Source organism: Olea europaea, unplaced genomic scaffold, assembly GCF_002742605.1.
Source record: "Olea europaea var. sylvestris unplaced genomic scaffold, O_europaea_v1 scaffold998, whole genome shotgun sequence".
Classification (NCBI taxonomy): domain Eukaryota; kingdom Viridiplantae; phylum Streptophyta; class Magnoliopsida; order Lamiales; family Oleaceae; genus Olea; species Olea europaea.
The window spans coordinates 126,417-142,708 of record NW_019268496.1 but is presented as its reverse complement, the minus strand read 5'-3'; the positions used below and the strand labels follow the sequence as shown (position 1 = coordinate 142,708).

Here is a 16,292-nt window from a genome sequence, read left to right as displayed (position 1 = left end):
CTCTCTCTCTCTCTCTCTCTCTCTCTCTCTCTCTCTCTCTCTCTAAACTAATTCTCCCATCGTCGCCGCCGTCTTGACAATCGCTAGTGACTCACCCACCCTCGATCCATTACCGGACGCTGTAGCGACGCCATCCATCCACCGGAAGATGCAGCGCTGCTGCGAGCGTCTCTCACTTTCATCCCCTTTTCTCTTCCTGTTTATGTGGTGGTGTTGATGGTGGCGAAGTAGTGTTTTTATGTGGTGGTGGTGTTGATGTTGTGTCCGTTTTGTGGTGGTGAATATGTCAGTTATGATGATGGTCCGGCCATAGATCTGGCCAATCAATGGCCGTTGTGTGCGATTGCTATTCTAAGGTCGTTGTTGATTGAGGAGTTTTTGCATGTGGTTTTTTTTTTTATGTTCGTGTCGTCTTGTGGTGGTCTCGACCGCCATTCTAAGTTCGTTGCAGATCTTGGGTGGGGATTGTGGCTGTGTTATGTGGTAGGGATGGAGGGTTGGTTGTCGTGTCGGGATGACATGGGTGACGTGATCTGATGGTTTGTTTTTCACTATTTTGGTGTTTGGTTTGTGTTAATGTGGTGGTGGTTTGCGTTGCAACAGCGAGGGGTGGTGATGTGCTTGCTATGGTGTTTTTGTCCTAGACAGTGTTGTTGTTGGATGGTGGTGGTGGTTCTGACGGCGACGATGGCGGCGATATTGTTAGAGGCAGTGATTGTCGTAATTGTCAGTGGTGGTCACAGATTATTTGATTGATTTTGATCATTAATGGTTAATCTGTGACTAATAAACAAATATGTTACCTATGAAAAAGATGATTTGTGACAAATGTGACCTAAAAGTATATTAATTTGTGACCGTCTAATAAAACTGTGACCTATAATATTTGTAATCTGTGATCGACATATAAATTGTGAAGTATTAATTTTTGATCTGTGATCGATGAACAAACTGTAACCTATAAAATTTTTGATTTTGTGACCATAAAATAATTTGAACATTTCAAAATGTTGATTTGTGACTGAAAAATATTATTTGATTTATTAAATTGTGAATCTGTGACCAAATTGTATAAATATGTTACTTTAATATATTTAATTAATAAAATATATAATTAATAAATTAAATAATAAATAAATTTTATTAAATTTCTGATTTTTGAAAGTTCAAACCTTTGGTCTTAGTTTTGAATTAGGCAATGCTTATCCTCTTATTTTTGAAATTTTCCCGTTTTTAATACTATCAAGTAGGTTCGGGCTAAATAACCTTTAACCCAATCCAAACTGTTAAATCAATTTGATTCGGGCAAATTTAGGTCAGGTTCACAATACATCTGGTGGTTTCCGAATTGGGATTTTCCAACTCGAAACTTCGATTTTAATGATCCTTTTCTTAAAAATGAAAATTGGATTTTAAGAGGAAAAATGCCTTGAAACCAATCCGATTCGAATCGATTTAGATCGGCTTTGAACCTTATAAGATCTATTTTCAGTGATCGGGCTAGATTTAACTTGACTGGTGCACAACTCTACTCTCAAGTACTATTTAAACCTCCTACCAAATGTGTTACAAGATTTAGGGTCTGTTCGATAGTGATTATGAGAATTAATTTTTTAATTATTAGAGAGAAAAGTGGATCCTACTTGTGAGTGAAGAAGTCAAAAATGACGGCTGGAATAATAAAATAACATTCAAAAATTGATTTTTTGGAGTGAAAAATTGCTATCAAACGGGGTTTAAATTCCATATACTTCAGCTGATTTTTTACGTAGAATTATAAATGTTGAGACAACACAATAACTATTGACTGATCATTTCATCCCCAAACACAATGGAGAGATGAAATCCACGTACACGGACATGATGAATCTTCAAGAATTACCTTAGCCAGGTCCACGGCGAAAAACGGACAACAAAGCTTTTTTCATGATTAAACACACATCCTTATGATTATCATCAAACTCACGTCTCGAAAATTGTCTTCCTTCTTCATGGACAAAGGAAGGTGACAATGATGTTGACCACAACAACAACGATAACACAGACGAGAAGAAGAAGACTTCAACGTTTCAAACTGGTTAACATTCTTGAGATCGATTCTTCTAAGTAAAGTGTGCAAAATTCTTGATCTTGAAGCACTCTTTAAGGGTTTATTGCTGTTTGTGGAATAGTAAGAAGAAGGGGGTGTAAGAGGAGGAATTACAGAGGTGTCATCGTCATAGAATATTGTGTGGTGTTTGGGGGTGCCAGGGCGACTCTCCCACTAAAGGGCACTGCACCAGATACATTGCTATAGTAAACCCTAAATGAAGGGTTGGTTTTTGTGGATTCCTTTGAAAGGAGCCTTGAGAGAAACTTGTCACCATTCTTGATTTCAAAGAACTTCTGTAAGGATTTTTAATCCATCGATGGGCTTATATGTGTGAATATATGTGTTAAATTAAAGGCTATCAAATTCGATTAAACCCAATTAAAGTAATCTAATAAGACTTCGGTTTTGGGCTTTAATGTATCAAATTAAAGTATGAGTTTACATATGTGTAGAGACCGAGCTCAAGTCTTAATTCTATGATAAGCCGAATTAGGTCAAAGGGCGTTGCTATATAAATATGATTATGGTCCCCAGATCACACGTACGTATTATTCTTTCTCTACTACATTCCATCACAGAGAGAAAAAGGAGACTGCGTGTAGATTTGAAACACTATACCGCATAATTCATTATTGCATTAATTATGTCTGATTCGGGTACGCTTTCACTTTAATTCTTCAATTTCTTGATGATTTAATATGAAAGATCCGGTGATTTAACGCAATAAATTATCCTACAAATGGTATCAAAGCCTCTTCATGTTGAATAATTGAGAATCGAATAATTTATTTGGTTCTTGCAATATTTTTATGAAATTTTCAGATTTGACAATTTTGGATTTTGTTTTGTTGAATTTGAATACTATTCGGTATAATTTTTCATTATTTTCATAATTCGGATTAATAATTGAGAAAAATTTCAAAATATGGATTTTGGTTTGTAGAAATTCAGATTTCGATACAGTTTAAAAAAATGGTTTCCAGAAGGCAGCGCCAGTAGCAACGCGGTTGCTGCAGACTAACAGCAGCTCGTGCTGCTGCGTGGGCCAGCGCCATTGAGTGGGCGGCGTCAGCTAGCGCCGCTGAAAGGAAAAGAGAAAAAAAAATTAGAGTTTCAGTTCTGGGTTGATTTGGGGGCGGGGGCCTCATGTGTAAATTGGATAATTTGAGGCCCCAGCTTGCAATTAGAGTTAGGGTTATAAAATTAAGATTTCAGTCCCTAATATTTAAGTTATATTTAGATTTGGGCCTTCAAGTTTTGGATTTGATAATTCAGTCCCTACGATTTGAAAATTAATTAATTTGGGCCATTAAAGTTCTAAATTTTATAATTGAAGCCCTCAAACTTTAATTATTAATTCAAATTCACCCCCAAAGTTTATAATTAATTCAAATGGACAGCTAAAGTTTCAAATTTCAAAATTTGATCCCTAAAGTTTTGAATTGGTCAATTTTTGGCCCCTAAAGTTTTAAATTTGTTCTAATTGATCCTCTAAAGTTTTGAATTAATTGATTATGGTCCCTAAAGTTTCAAGTTTATTAATTTCAACCTCTAAAGTTTGGAATCAATTAATTTTGCCCCCTTAAAGTTTTGAATTATTAATCCTAAGGCTCCTAAAGTTCAAAATTAATCAAAATATGCAAATTTGGTGATTATCTTTCTCAAATTTTGGTACTAAGGACTCTTTTAAGAGATATAATATTCGAAAGTTGGTTAATTGAAGCAATATGTTGCCAAAGCAACCTCTCTTGTGAAAATTGACTAACTTAGAATATTAAAATGTATTTGTGCATGTGTTATTCATGGGAATATTGGTCAGCCCAAAGGAAGGTCAATATTTAGCCGAATACACGTGCACCCGTGGTGATAAACGTGTGACGATTATTTGGTTTAATGCGTGATCAATAAATCGGTCCAAAAAAAGGTTTGTTGATTGACATGTTGTTTTATCGTCAATATTTGATTACTACACCAAGAGTACTTCTTACAAATCAATATCTCTGTCCAAAGACTAGATGTTGATGTTGTGCTTGGTATCTTGTGATGGGCCCTACCACTATTTGAGAATATTATTATTTGCATATTAAAGATATTCATGTGAACTATTCATAATAATCGTTCTCTAATTCAGTTTCAGATTCTGCTGCTAATATCTTTGCTAGCATCAATTCAATTCCAATGCTTAATAGCACAAATTTCAGGGCATGACCGTGATGATTGTTCTTGGAGTCATGGACCTGAACCTTGCTTTACGGATCGATCAACCTGCTACAATTACTGATAAGAGTACCTCTGATGATAAGAGGGAGATGGAAAAGTGGGAATGATCGAACCGCATAAGCTTAATGGTCATGAATCGTGCTATTCCAAAAGCATTCCAGGGCACTATGTCTGATAAGGTGACTACGGCTAAGGGTTTCCTTGAAGATCTTAAGAAGAGGTTTGCCAAGAATGAAAAGGCTGAAACAAGTACACTTTTGGCGAACCTTATCTCAATGAGGTATAAAGGGAAAGGAAACATTCGGGAGTACATTATGGAAATGTCTCACATTGCTTCAAAACTAAAGGTACTAAAGTTGGATTTATCTGAAGAATTGTTAGTACACTTGGTTCTGATATCCCTTCCGGCACATTTCAGTCAATTCAAGGTGAGCTACAACTGTCAAAAGAACTCATGGTCCCTTAATGAGCTTATCTCACACTGTGTCCAGAAAGAGGAAAGATTAAAACATGAGAAGACAGAAAGTGGCCACCACCTCTAAGGACAAAAGGAATAAGAAAATGAAGATTAATAAGGAAGCTGCGGGTACAGCACCGCAAAAGAAACGACATAAGGAACCAACTGAATGTGGTTGTTTCTTTTGTGGCACTACAGGTCATAAGAAGAAAAATTACACCAATCACTACGCATGGCGTGTAAAGAAAGGTATTCTTCTTCATTTTGGTTGTTCTGAAGTTAATTTAACTTCGGTACCTAGACATACATGGTGGATAGATTCTGGTGCAACAACTCACATCAGTATGTCTATGCAGGGTTGCCTGAGTTACCGAAAGCCAAGTGATGGTGAAAGATACATCTATGCTGGCGACGACAAGAAGGTGGAAGTAGAGACAATAGAAAATTTTAGATTATTGTTAAAGATTGAATTTTATTTGGATCTTGTTGAGACATTTATTATATCGTCTTTTAGACGAAATTTGATTTCTATTTCTGTTTTGGACAAATTTGGTTATACTTGTTCATTTGGAAATGAAAAATTTAGTTTGTTTCATGATTCAAAATTGGTTGGTTCCGGTTTTTTATCAGGTTACGATAATCTTTATTCAATTGATACAATTGCTTCTTTTAATGAATCCCTACATATAAGTACTCGAGGTGTAAAGCGAAAATTAATCGTCGAGAATTCTGCCTCGTTGTGGCACAAGAGATTAGGTCACATCTCTAAAAGGAGAATTGAGAGACTTGTGTCTGACGGGATTCTCGACCCTCTTGACGTTACAGATTATAATCTATGTGTCAACTGTATAAAGGGAAAACAAACTAATAAAAAGATATTTCAAGCCAATAGGATTTCGGACGTCTTAGAACTTATACATATGAATATTTGTGGACCATTCCCTACGGGTTCTTGGAATGATCAACAATATTTTATAACGTTCATAGGCGACTTTTCAAGATATGGGTACGTATATCTCATTCATGAAAAGTCATAGTCATTGGATGTGTTCAAAAACTATAAAGTTGAAGTTGAGAACCAATTTCACAAAATGATTAAAAGCGTCAGATCTGACCATGGGGGTGAATACTATGGTAGATATGACGGTTCAGGTGAACAGCGTCCAGGACCATTTGCTAAATTTCTAGAGGAATGCGGTATCGTCCCACAGTACACTATGTTGGGTTCGCCCACTATGAATGGTGTTGCTGAGAGACAAAACAGAATGCTTAAAGACATGGTGAGGAGTATGATTAGTCATTCTACCTTACCAGAATCTCTCTGGGATGAATCATTAAAGACCGCAGCTTATATACTCAACAGAGTTCCAACTAAGGCCACTGATAAAACCCCATATGAGCTTTGGACGGGTAAGAAGCCTAGTTTGAAGCATATACATATTTGGGGATGTTCAGTTAAGGCAAGGCCCTATAAGTCAAATGAAAATAAACTGGATGCAAAGACCATCCGTTGCTATTTTATTGGATTTTCTGAAAGGTCCACGGATTACAAGTTTTATGATCCCACAACTAAGGTAATTTTCGAGACAGGAAATACTCGGTTCTTTGAGGATGTTGAGTTTGCGGGGGGAGAAAGGGTTACAGGCTTTGTCTTTGAGGAGGAATATGTTGAAATTCCTCCAACTGCCATTGACAATGATTATGTTTCTATTCCTGATATTGTTCAAGAAGTAACTCTAGGTCAAGACAATGTTATACCTCCCTCTCAAGATCAACAAATTGTTTCAGAAGAACAAACTCTACAACCTCAAAAACCAATGCCATTAAGAAGATCCACTCGAGAGAGGAGAAGTGTGGTTTCGGATGATTACATCATATTTCTCCAAGAACATGAAGTTGACATTGGAATGGTGGAAGATGATCCGATCAACTTCCATCAAGCCATGGAAAGTTCTAACTCTCAAAAGCGGCTCGATGTCATGAATGAAGAGATAAAGTCCATGAAGGACAATGACGTATGGGATCTCGTTCCATTGCCCGAAGGTGCGAAACCCATTAGTTGCAAGTGGATATTTAAGACCAAGAGGGATTCGAAAGGTGATGTAGAGAGGTATAAGGCTCGTCTTGTCGCAAATGGCTTTACACAGAAAGAAGACATCAATTATAAAGAGACTTTCTCTCCGGTTTTTTCGAAAGACTCTTTCAGGACTATAATGACATTGGTAGCGCATTTCGATCTTGAGCTACATCAGATGGATGTTAAGACAGCGTTTCTCAATGGTGACATTGATGAAACAATTTATATGGTACAATCAGAAAACTTTGTATCGGACGATGCAAAGCAAATGGTTTGTAAATTAAATAAATCCATCTATGGACTCAAATAGGCGTCTCGTCAATGGTATTACAAGTTTCATCAGGTGATCATCTCATTTCGTTTTGAGATGAATTTGGTCGATGATTATATATACCACAAGTTCAGTGGGAGCAAGTATACTTTTCTGGTTTTATATGTCGATGACATATTGGTTGCCAGCAATGATATAGGCTTATTGCATGTAACCAAGAGATTTTTAGCAAAGAATTTTGAGATGAAAGATCTTGGTAACGCCTTTTTTATATTAGGAATTCAAATACGCAGAGATCGTTCTCGGGGTATTATTGATGTTTAATTTTGGCCCGATCCTGGGCCTCGAGTGTGAGGCGCTTGATATATAGACTTGGTTTCTCCGGTGCCTCCCCAGGCTGAACTTATATACCTGCAGCTCTACAAACCCCACTTATCAAGCTCGGGAAAATCATGGAGGTGTGCCTGTCTCCCCATGTGCCTGTAATGTGTATCTGATTGTAAATGTAAGTGGCCAAGTCAATCTTGTTACCCCGAGCTAAGTGATAGATGAACCCAGCCTTCTAATTTGTGAATGTCATCCTATGGGAGATGGGCTCGATGTTGTGGCATATGAACAACCATAGGATGGCTATAGAAGAGGTGAGGTCAATCTGATACCAATCTGCAGTGGGGAGAGGCCAAGCATTTTCATGTCCCAATAAAACTTCTGCAACCTCAATCCAGTTGAAATCATGCGGGATTGGGACTACATTAGTTCAGGTGAGCTGATAGTAGTCATGAATTACTTCGGGTGAAAATATGATCCATTTGCCCCGAACCCATGTTTGATACAAATGATCGGATCCAGGTGTGTCTATTTCGGTATTGAAGTTAGCATAGAACTCCCTCACAAAAGAGCTATATCGAAAAGGTACTTAAAAGATATGACATGCAAGATTGTAAATTAGGTGACACCTCTGTGGCTAAAGGAGACAAGTTCAGTTTAAGTCAATACCCTAAAAATGACTTATAAATTAAGGAAATGCAGAAGATTCCTAATTCTTCAGCTATAGGGAGTCTAATGTATGTTCAGGTTTATACGTGTCCGGATATAGCGTACATTATTGGGATGCTAGGAAGATATTTAAGTAACCCTAGAATTGATCATTGGAAAGCAGTCAAACGGGTTATGCGGTATTTACAGAGAACAAAGACTACATGCTCACATACAGGAGATCGGATCAGTTGAAGATCATCGGTTATTCTGATTCCGATTTCGCGGGATGCCAAGATAGTAGGAGATCCACTTCAGGCTATATTTACCTACTTGGTGGAGGTGCTATTTCTTGGAAGAGTGCTAAGCAGACACTTATAGCTACTTCCACCATGGCAGCGGAGTTTATAGCGTGTTATGAGGCATCAAATCATGGAATATGACTGCGTAATTTTGTCACTGGGCTGCGCATCGTGGACAATAGAGAAAGACCACTTAAGATATTTTGTGACAATAAATGAGCAGTGCTATATTTCAATAACAACAGGAGCTCAACGAAGTTAAAACATATAGAGATCAAGTTCCTGACTGTTAAAAAAAGAGTTCAGAGTGAACATGTGTCAATAGAGCATATTGAGACAAACTCCATGGTTGAGGATCCGCTTACTAAGGGATTAATACCCAAGGTCTTTCATGAGTACACTGCTCATATGGGTATAGTGTCTCTTGAGGATATTTAGTTTCAGTGGGAGTTTGTATTTTTACTTTTCATATTGGACACATGTACTGTTATTTTGGATATGGTTTAAGGTTAAAGTTATTTGGTTTATTATCTCTGAACTTGTTTAAAATGATCTCACTAAGGCATTAAGATGGACCAGTTGGAAATAGGCATGTTACAGATCACATCACATGTAATTTCCATGCTACAATCCATGCTTGATCTATGTCATTCGGTTGTATCGATATACGTGACCATTGATGGATTTAACTACATGAAAGTAACGAAAGCCGCTTTGATCCTATATTGATATGATTGATGGACGAGATTGTTTGGGGATATATTCGGTAATGATAGCAAAATTCTGAGTACTCATAAGGTTATGTTTAATGCACAATTATAAGGTGACACATATAGCCAAAGTGAGAGATTGTAATGATTTTTAATCCATCGATGTGCTTATATGTTTGAATAATTATGTGTTAAATTAAAGGCTATCAAATTTGGTTAAGTCCAATTAAAGTAATCTAATAAGGCTTCGATTTTGGGTTTTAATATATCCAATTAAAGTATGGGTTTACATATGTGTAGAGATCGGGCCCAAGTCCAAATTCTATAATGGGCCGAATTAGGTAAAAGGGCGTCGATATATAAATATGGTTATGGTCCCCAAATCACACGTACGTATTATTCATTCTCTACTGCATCCCATCACAGAGAGAAGAAGGAGATTGCGTGTAGATTTGAAAGACCATATCGCGTAATTCATTATTGCATTAACCATGTCTGATTCATGTACGCTTCCGCTTTAATTCTTCAATTTCTTGATAATTTAATATGAAAGATCCGGTGATTTAACACAATAAATTATCCTACAACTTCTGCCCAGAATCTTGGCTCTTGCTAATCGGCATGTTGAAATTAAGGAAGACAAGGGTGGAGATAAATAAAGCTTTAATGACAGCAATCAATATTTTTGAAACTACTGCAACGAAGAACCTTAACCTACGATGTCTGTAGTAAATTGACCCCCAACCAGATTGAGGGGATGAGTTTTTCTCTTTTCTTTAATTTTTCCATAATAAAAATTATTTGCATTTTACTCTTTTTTTTTTTTTTGGCATACCTAGTTTGTACTATTTCGAAAGTCAAATAGAATGTCTGTATCGATGAATATGTTTATTCAACAATTATAAAATATTGAAGATGTACAAATGCTACAAAAGGTCATAGATTGAGAAATATCACTACAATTTTGATAAAATTTATTATAGTTAAAAAGTTGTGAATCCTGTAAAATGTGTGATTAAAATTAACTGTTGATTTTAATTTTAAATTTTAATTCATTTTTATAGTTGAATCGAACAGAACTATACATGAAGATAAATGATTAAAACAATATGGAAAATCCCAAAAGCCAAGTAGCCGTTGGTGTCATCAGCCTGAAAATATATACATCTTTACCGGCGTGATCTACATATCATAACATAGTACAATAGTAACTTTATTTTAGTCCATGTTTGATATCGTTGTATGAGAATATAATTTGTAAAAAGTAATTTTTTTAAGAATTTGTGGTTGAAAATTAAAAAAATATTTTGAATTTACGTACAATATTATTGTACTGAAAGAATCAGAAGTTGAAAATGAATTTGAAAGAAAATAAATTTTCAAGAATGGGATTGAGCTTAATTTATCATTAAATATTGTGAGTGCTCTCTTCAAATATTTTTTACATTGTAAAATTTGTATTTGAGAGGTGCTACAAGTACAGGGTTCTGTTTTACAGACCCCTACCAAAACACACACACGCATAGGCTTCAGTGCATTTTTTCTTTTCAATGTGGGACTGACCCCTACAGCGAGGGGTCGAAAAGGTTTATGTGAGAAATGCTCTCTTTGTATTTTGTGATTTCAAATAATCACGATTCCCTTCAAAATAAAGCATTATTATTGGCTTTTGTAGTAAATAACAAATATAAACATAGCCATCAATTGCGCTGACATTCTGCAGCTTGTCATTTTCAAGAATTCCCCATTTGTGTTATATTATTCTCAATCTCTCAGCAAGGACCATGCATTCCATCCACCTTCAATCAAGATTTTAGAGCAATTATGAACTTATATGTGCCCTGTTTGACTATTTTTATTTTTATTTTTTTGAATTTTTAAATACTAATTTGGAAGAATGTGTGGTTAAAAAGTAAAAAAAAAAGAATTCAGATTTTTATAAATAATATTTTATTATGAAAATGTGTGGTTAAAAATGAGTATGAGAAAACAATAATAAGAAAGAATGATTATCAAACAAGGGTTTAATTAATATGCGAAATTAGACAAGATGTTACAAAGAGTTGAAAAAAGTTAATTTAAATACTTATTCATAGTTGTGTCTATTCTTTCTCATTTCGATCGGCCAAAAATAGGATTAAATTTCATTGTTGTGTTACTCGCTAAATTTTATGCTGTTACAAGTTAATAATTGATTTTAACTATAATGTGTGGTGCTTAAACGTATATTTAATGAATATATTATTACAACAGGATGAACACGTGTCACAATATTTATAGGTATAGCAACATATATCATCACGAGTTTCTATCGGCGACATGTATTAGAATGTGCCATATCGACATTTTCGTTTGTCATCCACGAAGGTCTAACAAAACCCATGACTTGCCATACCTTGTTTGCTTAAAATCTCATAGGAAAAATTAGGCATATATAATATTTTGTATTTATTACCAAGTTTATTAGATTGCTTTAATTTAATCATATTGGACTTGCTCAGATCTCGTGTTCATTTAAGACAAACTAATCCAAGATTTAAAAGTGAGATCTCAATTTATTTGTTGAATAACAAATTGTAAGGGATTATTCAACAAATAGTTACTGAATTTTACTATAGGTTAGAACTTGTTCATCGATTTTTAAAAAGTTACTCGTTGCTCACCCAAATTTGTTATAGATTACTACTTATCGAAATTTAAAATGTTACTCATTGCTCAACTAAATTTAAATAAAGTTACTCGTTGCTCATTAAACTTTGCAATATGTATACTCATGGAAATGATATGGATGATTGATGGGTAACTTTGTTCAAATTTAGGTGAGCAATAAATAACAAATATTTTAGATTTTAATGAGCAAATGGTAACATATGGCAAAGTTTAGTATGCACATAGTAACATTTTAAATTTCGGTGAGCAAGTAGAAGTCTATAATGAAGTTCATGACCATTGATTAAATTAACTCATAGTCTCATGCTTATACTCTCTTCATGTTATACTAACTTGAGCATCAAATGAATGAGGTCACACCACAATACATTTGTTTTAGGTATACAAAAAATATATATATAATTGTCGGAAAGAAAAATTGCGCGCCGCCGCATAAGAGGCAACTCAAGCCACAATTTGGTTGAACATATCTAAAAAAAAAGGTTAAACTCTAACCTTAAGGGTCCCCCACCACCCCTGTCCTGGAGTATCGTGAGGGAGGTAAATCGCAGGTTATGCCTCCAAAGGTACAGGGTGAAAGGCTTGGTTGAACATATCTACATTTAACATGCCTAGACACAAAGAAGTTTTGTTCGTTTTCGTACTTAGTCTTATTCTAGCGATCGAATCATCACGGGGACGAAATTTGGTAGAATCAGTGAATTGACCCTCTTTTGAGTGCGCCTTTTCCAATTTTCTTTTCGTCTTTGCTTTTTATTTGAAGTTGGGCTCGGTGTACTTGAGTGCATCATACGGGTGTGCACAATGGGACAACGGCTCTTTTCTTGGCAACGGTCACTCGATGCATTCTTCAGTGATTTGAAAATACAAAATCCAATTTAAAACAGGCACTGGCAGTAGATAAAGGAAGAAAGATAAAAGAGGTTGAAGTAACGAAGTTCTTTACATCATTCTTCTTTTATTATTGAAGATGAAGATGAAGATAAAGATTACATTTTGCGGTAATTAATGAGGAGACACGAGTGGCCCAGATCTGAATAACCCTATAGCTACGTTAACCTCTTGTGAGAAAGATCCAAACGGTACACTCACTTTTTCTTATAAAAGTAAACTCTCTGATCAGTTCTGGCCGTACTCATCACCCACAACACACTATAACTACATACGAATAAGCCATTTTTTGTTCTTGAGGGATCTTGTAGCAGCGTTTTTCTTGTTTCTGCAATGTCTGCGGAAAATCTTGAAGCCAATGGGGACCGGACTGATTCGGGTCTGAAAATGGGCCATGAAAATGAGCCGGGTTCGGAGGAGAGGATGAGTAGGGGAAGGGCTGAGATTGACACGTCGGCGCCTTTCGAGTCGGTGAAAGATGCGGCGAATCGATTTGGTGGAATAGGATTTTGGAAACCCAGTTCTCAAAAGCCCCATGAACAATCCTCTCAGGTCTTCTCTCACACAAAACACACACTTATATGAGAAGATTTTCATTTATTTTCAGTACTTTATAATGCTTTTGACTTGAGAAATTCTGCTGCTTATTCAACTTTTTAGTTAACTAGTTTCTAATTTTGAAGTCTGATTTCCTAGAACTGAGTCGATTTGTGTGTCTAATCGCGTTTAAAATGTTTTGCGAATGGCAGAACGGTAGTGAAATTCTTGACATTGTAAATATGGAGGAACAGGCTGCACAGTTGGAAACAGAGTTGATAATGAAAGAAAGAGAAACCCTTGATGTTTTAAAGGAACTGGAAACCACTAAAAATACTGTCGAAGAACTAAGATTGAAGCTGCAGAAAGAAACATCAGAGATAAATGAAGCCCTCAATGCAGAAACAGATGATAAAAATGTGAATTCTGCTGCAGAAATGGAAGAGAAGTCTGCTCCAGGTTCCATTTTACTGGAACTGGAACAAGCCAAATTAAACTTAAGTCGGACTACAAACGATCTTGCCGATATTCGAGCTACAGTTGATTTCTATAACAAGAAGATAGAGAAAGAAAGAATGTCGCTTGAAAAGACTCGTCAAAGGTTGTCTTCAAATACCTCAAAAATTTCATCACTTGAAAAAGAGTTGAACCAAACCAGACGGAAAGTACAGCTTGATCCCTTGGATGTTACAAGGGAGCTACAAAAGTTAGCTTCTGAGACGGAGAAGTTTAAGGAGGTAGGAGAAGCTGCAAAGGCAGAAGTTTTGAAAGCAACATCTGAGATCGAACAGACGAAATCTCGGATTAAGACTGCTGAGATAAGATTGATTGCTGCTAAAAAAATGAAAGCAGCAGCAAGGGCTTCTGAAGCTGTGGCACTTGCTGAAATCGAAGCACTGTCGAAGAGTGGAAACTTGTCTGAAGATATTCAGGAAAAATCCGACCGTGTAACTATCACTGTCGAGGAATATTCATCTTTGATCTCGAGGGCTCGAGAAGCAGAGGAAGCCTGTAATGGGAGAGTAGTGGACGCAATGGTTCAAGTTGATGAAGCTAATGTGTCGAACACTGAAATCTTAAAGAAGGTAGAGGAAGCAACCGAAGAAGTTAAAATTAGCAAAAAGGCTTTGGAAGAGGCATTGAGTAGAGTGGAAGCAGCAGACAGTGGTAAATTGGAAGTCGAGGAGGCTCTTCGGAAATGGAGATCCGAACAATAACCCTATAGCTACGTTAACCTCTGGTGAGAAAGATCCAAACGGTACACTCACTTTTTCTTATAAAAGTTAACTCTCTGATCAGTTCTGGCCGTACTCATCACCCACAACACACTATAACTACATACGAATAAGCCATTTTTTGTTCTTGAGGGATCTTGTAGCAGCGTTTTTCTTGTTTCTGCAATGTCTGCGGAAAATCTTGAAGCCAATGGGGACCGGACTGATTCGGGTCTGAAAATGGGCCATGAAAATGAGCCGGGTTCGGAGGAGAGGATGAGTAGGGGAAGGGCTGAGATTGACACGTCGGCGCCTTTCGAGTCGGTGAAAGATGCGGCGAATCGATTTGGTGGAATAGGATTTTGGAAACCCAGTTCTCAAAAGCCCCATGAACAATCCTCTCAGGTCTTCTCTCACACAAAACACACACTTATATGAGAAGATTTTCATTTATTTTCAGTACTTTATAATGCTTTTGACTTGAGAAATTCTGCTGCTTATTCAACTTTTTAGTTAACTAGTTTCTAATTTTGAAGTCTGATTTCCTAGAACTGAGTCGATTTGTGTGTCTAATCGCGTTTAAAATGTTTTGCGAATGGCAGAACGGTAGTGAAATTCTTGACATTGTAAATATGGAGGAACAGGCTGCACAGTTGGAAACAGAGTTGATAATGAAAGAAAGAGAAACCCTTGATGTTTTAAAGGAACTGGAAACCACTAAAAATACTGTCGAAGAACTAAGATTGAAGCTGCAGAAAGAAACATCAGAGATAAATGAAGCCCTCAATGCAGAAACAGATGATAAAAATGTGAATTCTGCTGCAGAAATGGAAGAGAAGTCTGCTCCAGGTTCCATTTTACTGGAACTGGAACAAGCCAAATTAAACTTAAGTCGGACTACAAACGATCTTGCTGATATTCGAGCTACAGTTGATTTCTATAACAAGAAGATAGAGAAAGAAAGAATGTCGCTTGAAAAGACTCGTCAAAGGTTGTCTTCAAATACCTCAAAAATTTCATCACTTGAAAAAGAGTTGAACCAAACCAGACGGAAAGTACAGCTTGATCCCTTGGATGTTACAAGGGAGCTACAAAAGTTAACTTCTGAGACGGAGAAGTTTAAGGAGGTAGGAGAAGCTGCAAAGGCAGAAGTTTTGAAAGCAACGTCTGAGATCGAACAGACGAAATCTCGGATTAAGACTGCTGAGATAAGATTGATTGCTGCTAAAAAAATGAAAGCAGCAGCAAGGGCTTCTGAAGCTGTGGCACTTGCTGAAATCGAAGCACTGTCGAAGAGTGGAAACTTGTCTGAAGATATTCAGGAAAAATCCGACCGTGTAACTATCACTGTCGAGGAATATTCATCTTTGATCTCGAGGGCTCGAGAAGCAGAGGAAGCCTGTAATGGGAGAGTAGTGGATGCAATGCTTCAAGTTGATGAAGCTAATGTGTCGAACACTGAAATCTTAAAGAAGGTAGAGGAAGCAACCGAAGAAGTTAAAATTAGCAAAAAGGCTTTGGAAGAGGCATTGAGTAGAGTGGAAGCAGCAGACAGTGGTAAATTGGAAGTCGAGGAGGCTCTTCGGAAATGGAGATCCGAACATGCTCAGAAAAGGCGCAACGTACACAACTCTTCCAAATTCAAGAACTCTGATATGTCGTCACGCCATAGGAGGGAGAAGGAATCTCGTCTTCTCGACTTAAATGATCTGAATCTGGTTAATGACGAGTTAAAGCCAGTTCTGAGGCCAACTCTATCAATCGGGCAAATATTGAGCAGGAAACTGCTTCTGGCGGAAGATTTTGGGGATGGAATTAAGGAAGAAAATAGCACGTGGAAGCGGAAGGTGTCATTAGGCCAAATGCTCGGTAAAAC

General features: G+C 36.7%; 1 protein-coding gene across 1 annotated transcript; it reads left to right on the top strand.

Moving 5' to 3' along the window:
• Nucleotides 1–12,705: 12,705 nt before the first annotated feature.
• On the top strand, nucleotides 12,706–16,287 carry LOC111392948 (protein WEAK CHLOROPLAST MOVEMENT UNDER BLUE LIGHT 1-like; the record flags this gene model as incomplete). Its single annotated transcript, XM_023018360.1, has 4 exons — nucleotides 12,706–13,217; nucleotides 13,415–14,416; nucleotides 14,537–14,821; nucleotides 15,019–16,287. Coding segments are annotated over exons 1-4 (2,775 nt in total), but the record flags the coding sequence as incomplete, so codon positions are not given.
• Nucleotides 16,288–16,292: the final 5 nt, after the last annotated feature.